This window comes from Scatophagus argus, chromosome 9 (genome assembly GCF_020382885.2).
Source record: "Scatophagus argus isolate fScaArg1 chromosome 9, fScaArg1.pri, whole genome shotgun sequence".
Lineage (NCBI taxonomy): Eukaryota > Metazoa > Chordata > Actinopteri > Scatophagidae > Scatophagus > Scatophagus argus.
In genome coordinates, this window is record NC_058501.1 from 25,782,468 (window position 1) to 25,795,049 (window position 12,582).

The 12,582-nt window shown below is 47.4% G+C and overlaps 2 protein-coding genes across 5 annotated transcripts in view; one reads left to right on the top strand and one right to left on the bottom strand.

Annotated features, from left to right (window-relative positions):
* The window catches only part of LOC124065281 (immunoglobulin superfamily DCC subclass member 3-like), a 12,827-nt gene extending 11,151 nt beyond the window's left edge, over positions 1–1,676 (bottom strand). For 2 of the 3 annotated variants that reach the window (XM_046400539.1, XM_046400541.1), the window contains exons 1-3: positions 1,144–1,676; positions 545–850; positions 323–467 (exon numbers count right to left, since the gene is read on the bottom strand). In XM_046400539.1, coding sequence (XP_046256495.1) covers positions 323–467; positions 545–776 — 377 coding nt within the window. In that variant the 5' untranslated portion in view covers positions 777–850; positions 1,144–1,676. Of the gene's footprint in view, positions 1–322; positions 468–544; positions 969–1,143 lie in introns of those variants that run through there. The other variant, XM_046400540.1, reaches the window with a different exon arrangement.
* A 5,887-nt stretch (positions 1,677–7,563) lies between these two features.
* Positions 7,564–12,509, top strand: polr3glb (RNA polymerase III subunit GL b). 2 transcript variants are annotated; one of them, XM_046400270.1, is made up of 8 exons: positions 7,564–8,397; positions 8,886–9,108; positions 9,424–9,553; positions 9,679–9,747; positions 10,414–10,470; positions 10,924–11,012; positions 11,810–11,947; positions 12,164–12,509. In XM_046400270.1, exons 2-8 carry the CDS (start codon positions 8,989–8,991, stop codon positions 12,248–12,250), a joined length of 690 nt encoding a protein of 229 aa, XP_046256226.1. In that variant the 5' UTR covers positions 7,564–8,397; positions 8,886–8,988; the 3' UTR covers positions 12,251–12,509. The 2 variants fall into 2 exon arrangements, with proteins under 2 accessions (XP_046256226.1, XP_046256224.1); XM_046400268.1 differs by having other exon boundaries at positions 7,565–8,201.
* The last annotated feature ends 73 nt before the right edge of the window (positions 12,510–12,582 follow it).

Genomic DNA, 12,582 nt, shown 5'->3' on the forward strand with positions numbered 1-12,582 from the left:
TACAAATACATGCAAAGTATGCAGTACATTTTAAGTATACATGAAATGAGTAAGCACGTACATTTAATAAGATTAATACTTAATGCGTGTTTTCTGAGTTGCCAAACAGTTAAAAAGTTATAAAACTCTTTAAGGTTGTTTCCACTTCCATTTCTTTTCCAGAGCTTTAAACCACAACAGTCTGACCAAAGTTTTATACCTGGACACACGATCAGTGTCAGTATAAATACGTCTACGTACTGTGTGAGTACAGTTTAAGGCACATACATGTTTTTATTCCTCAGCTTCATATTGAGAACATGTCAAAGGGTGTGGATCTGACCTGGGGTCCTCGGTGCTCAGTGGGAGTCGGTCTTTCTGCCAGGTGATGCTGGCTTCCGGGATTCCGTTGACCTGACAGGTGAGCCTGGCAACGCCCCCTTCACCCACCGCCATGGACTCTGGGTGAGACAGGAACTTGGGAAGGGCTGGGGGGAGGGGCACACAGATCAGTACAGGCTGCTGTGTGTTTTTTGTATGCTACAGTGGCGGTCAGGTGACTCACATGCGAGCTGGACTCGGGCCTTGCGACTGATCAACATGCCATAGCGGTTCTGTGCGGCGCAGTCGTACTCTCCGGCGTCCGTCTCGTTGCTCTCTCGTCTCTTGGAGAAGTTTCTGATGAGCAGCGTACCGTTACCGAGCACCGTCGCCCTGTCGCCAGTTTCCACTGAAACGCCATTTCGTCTCCAGGCGATGGAGATCGGCCCTTCCCCCTCCACCTGACAGTCCAGCATCAGGGGGCGGTCCCTCACGGCGATGACATCACTGGGCTCTTTGAGAAAGGCCAGTTCTGAGGCTCCAACCACACCTGAGAGGACGAGAGCAGGTGAAAGACAAACATCACAGACTGACAGGCCTTCTTCAGCTTGAATCTGTTCAGTCTGTCCTCAAACTGGTCTGTCTTTGCCCTCAGTTTGTCTTACAGGTGACAGGGAACACAAACACATAAAAACAATGGGACATTTACGTACTTATATTCACTCATTCACTGATGAATCATAGTTTGTCCTCCAAAGAATAATGAAGAAAAACTAAATGAATGAAAAGAGATTCTGCTTAAATATGAAAATGTATTGAGGTGGAGAAACAGGAAATACTCACCAGCAGTCAGAGGATGATGATGATGATGAAGATGATGATGATGATGATGATGACCAACAGCACAAACGCATTATGAATTCATTATTGACTATAAACAAAAAATATAAATAATAAAGTCAGACAGTCAGAAGAAGACAGTCAGAGGGACAAGAGGACAAGCTACCGAAACGAAACTTTCATTAATGTTAAAACTAATCACAGTTCACACGAAAACGATCAAAATAAAAGTGCCAAACACATCAGGTTGGAAGTGAAAAGAGACTGTAATTTCATCTTCCTGTTGTGATAGAAATGAATCTTGTGCTGATTGTAGCTGACTTCAACAACTTGAGTTTAACTTGCCAAATCAAGCTGCCTGAAGTTTTCACAGACACGTTTCTGTCTGTGGTTACGAGGAGGAGGTGGCTGAAGACGACCCCTCACTGAGGACCTGAAGGGGCCCAGTCGCATGCACATATTTCACACTTCATGATAAAACTGACTTCGACATTAGATGTTGGACCTCAGCGTGGAGTCGGGCAGTGAATGCATCGTCTCTCATCTGTCTCCCCCCTCCTCCTCCTCCTCCTCCCCTCTTTTCAACTTGAACTTGGTCGAGGTGACTTTCCCAGGCTCCCCTCCATCACATCGTTCAGATGACGATGTCACCGCCGACACCCGCCAACCCCCCCGTCCTCCATCCTATCCTGGTCCCAGCTGGTCTTTCACATGTGGGAGGAGATGGCAGCAGGACTCACCGTGATGTCTGGACCCTCGACCCCCCCAAAAACACCCAAAAACCCTCCTCTAGACCTCCCCCCACCCTCCACCTTCTATAGTATGAATGACAACAATAATGACAACAAAAGTGTGAACTCAGACACAACAGACCCCTCCTTAAATCCCTCAAAACGCCACAATCAGCAAACACAGCGAACGTCTTCGGCCTGCAGCTGCTCGACTTCAGCTTCGCTTTAAAAATAAAAAACGTTCCTCACTTGATGCTCACTTTTGTTTCCTTCATCATAAAGACTTTTCATGATGTGTTGGTTTTTCTGCTTCGGTTCAAGTTCACGTTCATTTGTGAGCCTGAGAAGACCAATGAGTCCCCACAGTGAAGGCAGCAAACCTGTAAATCTGCTCACTTTTTACCTGAAGGGTAAAGTGCTGCTTTGTAACAGAAAATTCTTCTTCATAATCATCATCATCATCTCTTTGCCCTGCATGTCACTTCAAACTGTTATGTGCCTTAAGACGATTTTTATGCCACTTTTGCATGCTCTTAGGTTTTTTTTCCGTATTTTTTACTAAAGTGTTCTACTTACTGCACAGTGGGAACAACACGATTTCAGTCCTCTGTATGTGCTGCACATACAGCAGAACTGAAGCTGAAAACTGCTGTTTTTCTAGGTAAGCAAGATGAGTTGACATTTTGTAAAACTGTGCCAAAATGGCTCAACCCAACTTCCTCCTGACTGCCGATGGCAGTAAACGCAGCACCAGGATGACTGCTGAAACCGGACCACAACTGGACTGAGTGCTGCTAACAGCCGGGCAGCCACTCCAGGACCAGTTTGCTCCAGTTCCAACACTCAGCCACGTGTGTCTGACTGTTGTGTCTGCTCGTATACGACTGATTCTGAAAATTATTTTCCCAGGAAGCCAAAATGTTTTGGCCCGAAGCGTCCTAAACCCCAGTCACGCTCACTGGGCCAGAAGTTAGCCGAGTGTGCCGACACAGGACCACAATGGGGCCAGTTTTGGGCAGCAGTGAAGTCACCTGAGAGAGGAAACACCAAATTCAAAAACTGAACCACCAGAGCTTCAGGTGCCAACAGTGGGCTGACTGAAGCTTCCACGTTTAGTTCTCCATAGTGACAGTTACACCTGGGCCACATTTCATTCTTCAGACCGCCAGAGCTCAGCTAGCAGGTTCACAATGATGTCACGAAGGAATCACCTGAGCTTCAGGTGTGAGTCTGAATGGAGCTTCACTGGAGGAGGAGGAGTCCTTGACAGATGTGACAGATGTGACTTGATTGAAAGCTCCAGAACAGCCGCTTAACACAGCTGAAACTGAGATTTCAGGACTTCTGGTCGGCTTTGGTAACGCCTGGCGTCTCTGTGGGACAGACAGACGTCATGTCTCAGTCCTGTGTGGGTCCATGCGATCAGCTGATGATTCACTCAGCCTGTGTGAACGCACCTCTGACGTGTCTCCGGCTGCACGTTCAGGATTAAATCCACCCGCCTCCCATCTGGGTCCTCATTATACGACAGGGGGTCATATAAAACAGTGGAGCAGACAGTCCACCCCCACCGCCCCAACCTGCCCTCTAAATCCCCTAAAATCCCTCTTGGCCCCTGCAGACGGGGGCCTTGGCCCCTGAAGGTCATGAGAGTCTGAGTTCAGGTTCAGCAGCCTGGGGCTCCGCCCCCTCCCTTGCCCTCTCATTGTCGCACACCCAAATCTGACCGTGAACTTCATGAACGACCCCCAGCCTACGGACCCCCAGGATCCCGAACACACCCGGCAGACAAGGGAAGACAAACAGCAGTAAATCCTGCATTAGAAGCAGATGCGGTCGTGCTGACGATGACAATGAAGGCTGAGACGTGAGAACCTCCGTCCCCTCCACACAGCGGGACACGTTTGTCGTGTCTGTCTGCGGCCTTTAATTGGCTTAATTAGAGCCAATTAAGAGACTGCTGAGTCACTTCCAGTGGAAACAGCTGACTCACCAGCAGATCTCAGTTCTCACTCTAGTCAGTGTGGCACTTCTGCCCTGCCCTGAAGGTGTTTAATCTGAACGTGTTTCCAGGAGAAATCTGCTCTGTTCAATGATTTTGCAGAAATTAGATTCAGTAAGTTAAAAAAGACAGAACAGGTTGCTTCTATTTTAAAACTCAACAGGAAACAAAACTGACTGACATGGAGGTTTTCCTGAACTCAGACTCAGAGCAGCAGGGAACTCTGGGTAATGGTGCTGCTGCAGATGTCTCATGTTATGCAGGCTAACAGTGGAAAAAGCTCAAGCACCCCTGGTAACTCTTCAAGGACCTGTAGTTATTTTTCTGAAACACCTGAAGCCCCTTCAAGGACTCCTGGACCTCCCTCAGCAACACAGGAAACTTCAAGGCCCCTTTGCATTAAATCAAGAAACAAATCGCTGAGGTGCGTAGGTGAGTACAGGTATATACTCACCCACACACCTATACTGGATATAGCATAGGCTCATAACGCATTACAAGCCCCATCAGTCAGCCTCTAGTTTATAACCAGTCAAAGCATCCATAAGACACGACTATAACGTTTTATGAACCCTCCATCAGGACTCTGCAGCCTGAACCCTCCATCAGGACTGCAGCCTGAACCCTCCATCAGGACTGCAGTCTGAACCCTCCATCAGGACTCTGCAGCCTGAACCCTCCATCAGGACTGCAGCCTGAACCCTCCATCAGGACTCTGCAGCCTGCAGCCTGAACCCTCCATCAGGACTCTGCAGCCTGAACCCTCCATCAGGACTCTGCAGCCTGAACCCTCCATCAGGACTCTGCGGCCTGAACCCTCCATCAGGACTCTGCAGCCTGCAGCCTGAACCCTCCATCAGGACTGCAGCCTGAACCCTCCATCAGGACTCTGCAGCCTGCAGCCTGAACCCTCCATCAGGACTGCAGCCTGAACCCTCCATCAGGACTCTGCGGCCTGAACCCTCCATCAGGACTGCAGCCTGAACCCTCCATCAGGACTCTGCGGCCTGAACCCTCCATCAGGACTGCAGCCTGAACCCTCCATCAGGACTGCAGCCTGCAGCCTGAACCCTCCATCAGGACTCTGCAGCCTGAACCCTCCATCAGGACTGCAGCCTGAACCCTCCATCAGGACTCTGCAGCCTGCAGCCTGAACCCTCCATCAGGACTGCAGCCTGAACCCTCCATCAGGACTCTGCAGCCTGCAGCCTGAACCCTCCATCAGGACTGCAGCCTGAACCCTCCATCAGGACTCTGCGGCCTGAACCCTCCATCAGGACTCTGCAGCCTGCAGCCTGAACCCTCCATCAGGACTGCAGCCTGAACCCTCCATCAGGACTCTGCGGCCTGAACCCTCCATCAGGACTGCAGCCTGAACCCTCCATCAGGACTCTGCGGCCTGAACCCTCCATCAGGACTCTGCGGCCTGAACCCTCCATCAGGACTGCGGCCTGAACCCTCCATCAGGACTGCAGCCTGAACCCTCCATCAGGACTGCGGCCTGAACCCTCCATCAGGACTCTGCGGCCTGAACCCTCCATCAGGACTGCAGCCTGAACCCTCCATCAGGACTCTGCGGCCTGAACCCTCCATCAGGACTCTGCAGGTCTGAGGGTCAACACTCGAGCTGTTTATGTCAAATCCTCCAACATCTGATCTTCTCTCATCTGCTCGTTTTCATTCAATTTTAAGTGTTGTGATTCTTGGCTTTAATGTGACTTTTGTTGTTAACTTGATGATGAAGATGAGCAAAAGAAGAGCAAAACACACTCACTCACTCACTCACACACACACACACACACAGTGTGAGTGTCTGTATGAAAATGAGGCTAATGAATATTCAGTGTGGACCGTCTGTCTGCAGGGTTCTGCTTCACATACAAAATCTGCTTCGTCTCACTGGACAACCTGATTTAATTTGGACGATAAACATCTTGTTAACTGTCCTGACTGTCCTGACCGTCCTGATTGTCCAGATTGTCCTGACCGTCCTGACCGTCCTGATTTTCCAGATTGTCCTGACCGTCCAGATTGTCCTGACTGTCCTGATTGTCCAGATTGTCCTGATTGTCCTGACTGTCCTGACCGTCCTGATTGTCCTGACTGTCCTGACCGTCCTGATTGTCCTGACTGTCCTGATTGTCCTGACTGTCCTGACCGTCCTGATTGTCCTGACTGTCCTGACCGTCCTGATTGTCCTGACTGTCCTATGTTTTAGCAGTCTGCACAATGAAGCTAGCACACCTGTAAATCTGTTCAGTTTGTAACTGCTTCCTCATCATCAGAAAGCTGAAAACAGCTGTTTTACAAACAAAACATAAAGAAAACAAAACAACAACATAGCAAATAATGAGCAAACAACAAAATGATTCACAAAAATAAACATTCAAACCAAGACTAATTTTGTTTTAAACAGAAAGGAAACAATGTTGAGTTTGCTATGATATTATATTATATTATATTATATTATATTATATTATATTATATTATATTATATTATATTATAGAGCCAATTTTCGTGATCATGAATGTTTTGTTGATTTGTACACTGTTTGTGTTGCAGGATTTAATTGGAACCTGATAATGTAACACTGTGGTGTCTAACATTAATATTCTGTTTTTATGCTCATTCTGTCTAGATTAGATGATTTATTTCATATTTTTTTGTGTCACACTGCCTGCAGATGAGAAATAAACACAGAAATAAAACGAATCCAGTTTGTCTTTTCTGGTCAACTTTTCTCTCTTTTTATGTCAAACAACAAACCAGTAAATATTAATATTATTTTAACTTATGGAGTTTCTCTTCATACATTTAAACACACATTTCTGAGTGTGTCCATATTCATGTGAATGTTGATGAAAACCGTGAGGTGAAGATATCAGACCTGAGCAGCAGAGTCCCAGCAGCAGCAGCATCATCATCGTCATCATCGTCATCATCATCATCATCATGTGGGTTCAGTTTAAATCCCAGTCATCAGAAACACAAACATCCAGCAAATCCATAAAATCTAAAAATAAGAATTGTTCTTGTTCCTCTTCTGTGAATCGCCTCTCTGTGTGAAAATAAACGTTCATGCGGTCCAAGGTGGACCTGAGCCTCAGAGACGCTGCTGAGCCTCCTGGAGATCCGATTCAAACTGAGCTCGGAGCGTCGGACAGCGGGGGCGGGGCCTCGGGTGGGTGGGGGCGGGGCCAGAGGGGTGACGTTAACCCTGAGGTCAGGTGGGCGGCGAGGGGGGGTCACAGCTGAGGTCGAGAGGGAGCTGCTGGAGGGAGGAGGGAGGAGGAAAGAAGAGATGATGGAGAAAACATGGAAAAGAGGGATGAGAGCAGAACAAGATAAAGGATGGATGGGAGGAAAGAGAGGGCAAAGAGAAGGAAAGGAGGAAAGAAGTAAAGGAAGCAAAGGAACGAATAAATTAAAGAAAATACCCCCCCTGCAGTGAAACACTCACACCCCATCCCCCTACAGGACCCCCCCCCCCCCCCCACCGACCCAGCCACACACACACACACACACACCGTAGACTGGCACTAAGCCACTTTATTTACTTTACTTTGTCTTTTATATTTTTATATCTTTGATTTTAATTTCTTGCTGCTCTTTATATGTGTGCATTTGAGCCGAGAGCCAGTCAGTAACGAGTGTTTAACTCTACTGTAGATCTTTTAATTATTATTCATACTGAGTCAACTGCCTGCTGTCCACCTTCCAGCTAACTCAAGTGGCTTTTTAAAGACTTTATTCAGCTTAAGAAGGAGGAGGAGAACTTTTCCGTTTATGACAAACGTCCTCATGAGTGAACGGAACCGACTCGAACACAACTGGACTTGCTTGTATGTCTCTGAGGACGTCTCGTCTCTCACTCATCAAGACTGGACTGGGCTAGTCTCCAGAGACACAGGACCAGGTCCAGTGGCGCTCGACCCAGTCTCTTTGACTGGATAGATGAGAATAACCACAGACCCGATCTCTGGTCTGTTCTCAGGCGCACAGGCTGACCCGTTCTCGTTGTTTTGTCCACTATCCGGATGTCCAACAACATGGCGTCGACGCGGCAGCTCGGCGGGTCACTCTCAGTGACAAACAGCAGGAGGCGGGAACGGGCCACGGCTACACACCACAGAAGAAGAAGGAAAGCAGCAGAAGGAAGAGGAAGGAGGAGAAACATAAGATGTGATGGCGCGCTGGTTGGTGTAAACAAAGATATGTTATTGTCAGCAGGATGATCCGCTGGAAACAACGTTTAACCGCCTGATGTGAAGATGAACTGCGAAGGAAAAGAACCAGATGAGCATCTAACTGTGGAGACAAAGTGACGGTAGGACCAGACGAAACACGGAAACTGCATCCGGCTGACCCGGATCACACAGCTACGCGTGCTAACGCGGCTAACGCAGCTAACGCAGCTAACACTGTACCATGAACGGTAAAACAGTCCGCCGCCCCAGTCCTCAGAGAGAAGGTTCAGTAAAGGAGGCTAACTACTGCTGACCGACCTGCTCCCTGCGCGCCAGGTTCGCCTCCTCTCTGACTCCGCCCCCCCACACACCGTCCGGTCCCCTCATCCACACGTCCATGTCAAAGCTCGCGTCAGACCGGATCAGAGCACATCTTTATAAACACTCATACATTCAATACCAAACGGCTGTGAGGTCCACAAAGGACCGTTCACACTGCACGTGTTCAGTCCCGGCTGATCTCGGGATAACTGAGCCCCTTTTCACACACAAATTGTTAACCCGGGTTAAACGTTAGCCCGCGGCTGTACGGTTCACGCTGGACTTGTACTGACCCTGGGCTAAATGTCCATTAGATCACGTGACTAATGTTTACATTCTGCAGGTGCTACAGGTTGTTTATTTTAGCACGACGTCACACCTTTAGCCCCGCCTTTTGTCCATTTTCAGCACCACTTATGTATACATGATAGGTAATAAATGGTAATGATATAGCAATGATGTTTCCATTCTTGTGGACAATAAAGTTTTATTCTGTTCCTCAGTTTCATCTCCAACCAGCTGCAGCTCCACCCCGATCCCCCTGATCCAGTCTGACCTGACCTGGTCCAGCTCGGTCCAGTCCGATCTGGCCTAATCCAGGTGGCGATGGCGGGTCGCAGTCGTGGACGGGGACGGAGGTTGATGAGTTTCAGTGTGGAGGCCGTTGGTATCAACAGAGGAGACACTTTACCTCCATCCATCCAGCAACCCACACCTCTGTTTCCTGTAAGACACACACACACACACACACCTGTTCCCTGAATGTTCAGACAGTGTGCCACCGAATCAGATCACACCTGACTGTCGGCCCTGAAACATTTCCTCAGCTCTGCTCAGGGTCAAATGTGAACACACAGACACAAAACACTTGTTGATATCATTCAGACGTCCTCTTCCTGAGGACATCATTAGCTCTGAGAGACGTCCAGAACAAACGCCCAGAAATCCACAGAAACATTTTCTCCAGGAATTCAGTGACAAACGAACAGGTAGACAGCGGTGTCACTTATTTCACGTGCGACTGCCGTGTGTCTTGTTCAGGTGATGGAGCAGAAGCCCCTCCCCTTGGCAGGTGGGGAGGAGGCAGAGTATCTGTTAGCACTCAAACAGGAGTTCAGAGGAGCCATGAAGAGCCTGCCCTTCTTCATCCAACCAGCTGCAGCACACAGAGGTAACACACACACACACACACACACACACACACACACACCTGTACCAGTACCTGACACCAGTGATAATCTGTTTACTGCTGGCTGGGAGTTTTATTGTGAAGGGTCCTGTGTGTTTCCTGTCCAGATGTGGAGAGATACTCAGATAAATATCACAGCAGCGAGCAGACGGACGGGCTGCCGGACTGGACTCCAGGTGACTGTTTTCCAAGCTAATTACATTAACGATAAGAAGCAGAATGTGTGTGTTAACGTTTGAATCGACTGAATGCAAACTTACGTTTTTCCTCTGCACAGTCGCCAAGCGCGTTGCTCGTGGGGGTTTTGTGGTCTCTCTAAAAATCAGATCCAAGAGTTTGGCCTGGACCTGCTCTAACTGGAAAGTGTCCTGAGGCAGCTGTTGTTGTGATCTGGTGCGGAATAAATGAACTGAAGTGACGGGGAGTCTTGATTCAAGTGTTAAGAGTCAGTCTGTCTCCTGTAGGACTTTCAGTTCTTTAATTTATTCACATTGACTCAAAACAATGAGTCAATGTGAAATAAAATACCAAAAGTACTAATACTCATTGTGCAGAATAATGTAGCCTATACTATTGGTTTATAAGTACCAGAAAACAACAACAAGAACAATCATCGTCATATGTATTTACAGTTTGACCAGGCAGCACGTCACCAACGACACTTCATAGCTATTAAAATGAAACACAGAAAGTGATGTGAATGGCTTCACTGTTCGGATTATTGAACCACAAATCAACATGAGTGTGTGAGAAAATAACTTGACTTCAGAAACAAAAAAATTCTCGTCTGATTTCTTTGCGAGCTGCCGTGTGTGTTGCTCTGAATCATGTTGTCGCTGCAGATTGGAAGAGGTTCCCCAAAGAGCTCCGACTCCACGTCAAGAAACCTGCCAGAGACTGTGAGTACAGGAGTACACGCAGTACACGCAGTACGAGTGAAGTACAAGCAGACTCATATGTGACAACATGAAGACGGGAATCCAGCTGTGTTCACACACCTTTAAACTGGTGACCCTGTGAACCTGACTGAGCTTCCTGCTGATGGTCTAATGACATCAACACACCTGTTTTCAGTCTCAGGCCCAGCAGAGGGAACTAAGTTCCCCTTAACGGAGGTGTGGAGGAATGTTTTCCTGCTTGTTTGTTCTGCTTCATTCCTAAACTCCAACACGCCAGACCACATCAGGACTGATTTCCATCATTTACGCATTTCAGCAAATGTTATTAACCCAAGAGACAAACGTCCAAATTAAGGAATATCCCAAAATAAGAAGTAAAACTTTTTATCAGTGGGTGGATGAATGGCTTTGTGCCCCTGGTGGATGATTGATCTCCTGCTGTGTGTCTCTCAGGTGTGTCAGTCAGTCGCGCTGACAGAGTTCAGGCCAGTCAGAAGAAGAAAAGAGTCAATGAGAAAGAGGAGGTGCTGCTCAAACTGGAGGTGAGACAAACTGTTGACGTGTCCAAGAGTCCAAACTGAACCTGGGGAGGCAACATTCAGTTTTTCCCATCCCCAAATCTGCAACAGACTTCCCAAAAACCGCACAGCAGGCGCCCGTCGTAACACGTGCTGCTGATTCCAGTGCTCAGCTGATTGCAGTTAGGCAACGGATCGGCAGGCTACTCGTAAAACATAACGTTCTGATTACTAGTGGCTGGATTAGGGTGGGTGAAATAACGTGTCGTTAATGAGGAAAATATTAATGACTTTATATGCAGGAACTGCCCCAGCAGCGTCTCTCAAGAGACATGATGTGCACTCAAAGCTGAGCAGCTTCACTTCACTGATTATTTAAATCTGCAGATGTGCAGGCAGTTTGCAGGGTTAATGTTGTTTGTCCTACACTCAGTCCAAACTGTTCTGAGTGAAGCAGCTGTCCTCCTGCTGTCCAACGGTCGTTCCAGGAGTTAAAAGGTTCATTCTGGTTTTTTTCTATCCTGTTAAATTTATAACTACAGCTTTTACTTCTGCTGCATGCATGGAAACATTTATCAGCACTGAAAGGAGCCTCTCTAATCATTGAAGCAAATAACTGAAACACACACACATCAACACAACATACAGGAAAGACCTCACCTGGAAAGGCTTCCAGGCTGCTGTGGTGGGTGGATGATCCACGCATACGTGGATTTGAAGGATGTTGAAAGTGATTCTGCGTGTCCTGTTTCCTGTGTGTAGCCCTTATGGTAATACCACCGTAAGTAAAGCTTTAACCTGCGTCTTCACGTGTGTGTTAGTCCCTAGAGAAGAAGGAGGAGAGGGGAAGCTCGGGGGAGGAGGAGGAGGAGGAGGACAAGGGAGAAGAGAAGAAGAAGAAACAGGAGGAAGAGGAGGTTGAGGGAGAGGACGAATACGACGAGGAAGAGTTTGAGGAGGTGAGATATTTTTTTTATATTTATAGGAATGAAATCTGATTTGTATTCTGTCACACATTTTTTGCTACAAATGTTAATTACAGACATTTACATTAGCACTGATATTAAAGTTTAGTGTGCATTTAGACGGGTAATAATGATAATACTAATAATAATAATAATAAAGCTTTAATCTGTTAAATTTAATGAGTCTTCTCCCTCCTGTCCGGTCTGCAGGAGACGGATTACGTCATGTCGTACTTCGATAACGGAGAGGAGTTTGGAGGCGACAGCGACGACAACATGGACGAGGCTATTTACTGAAACACCAGCATTTTGTCACCTTTCGTCGGGTTTGTCCACGCAGTAAAACCGTCCAGCAGCTGCTTGACATTTTAAACTGTTTTCTAACGTTTCTGTTCACTGTGAAAGAACTCACCAGAAGACCCAAAGAGCTTGTGCCGTGTGTTTGAAATGTTTTTTAAGCTTTTGTAAGCTTATTGTGAAAGATGCGACTTCTGACTGTGAGTGTTTGTTCTTTGGCCGTTGGATAATAAATCACAGCTACATAAGGACTTAAAAACTTGTTCTTAACGTGATGTATTAACATGGAGGCGGAGGATGAGTCCCAGCTTCAGATCATTTAGATCATTTCA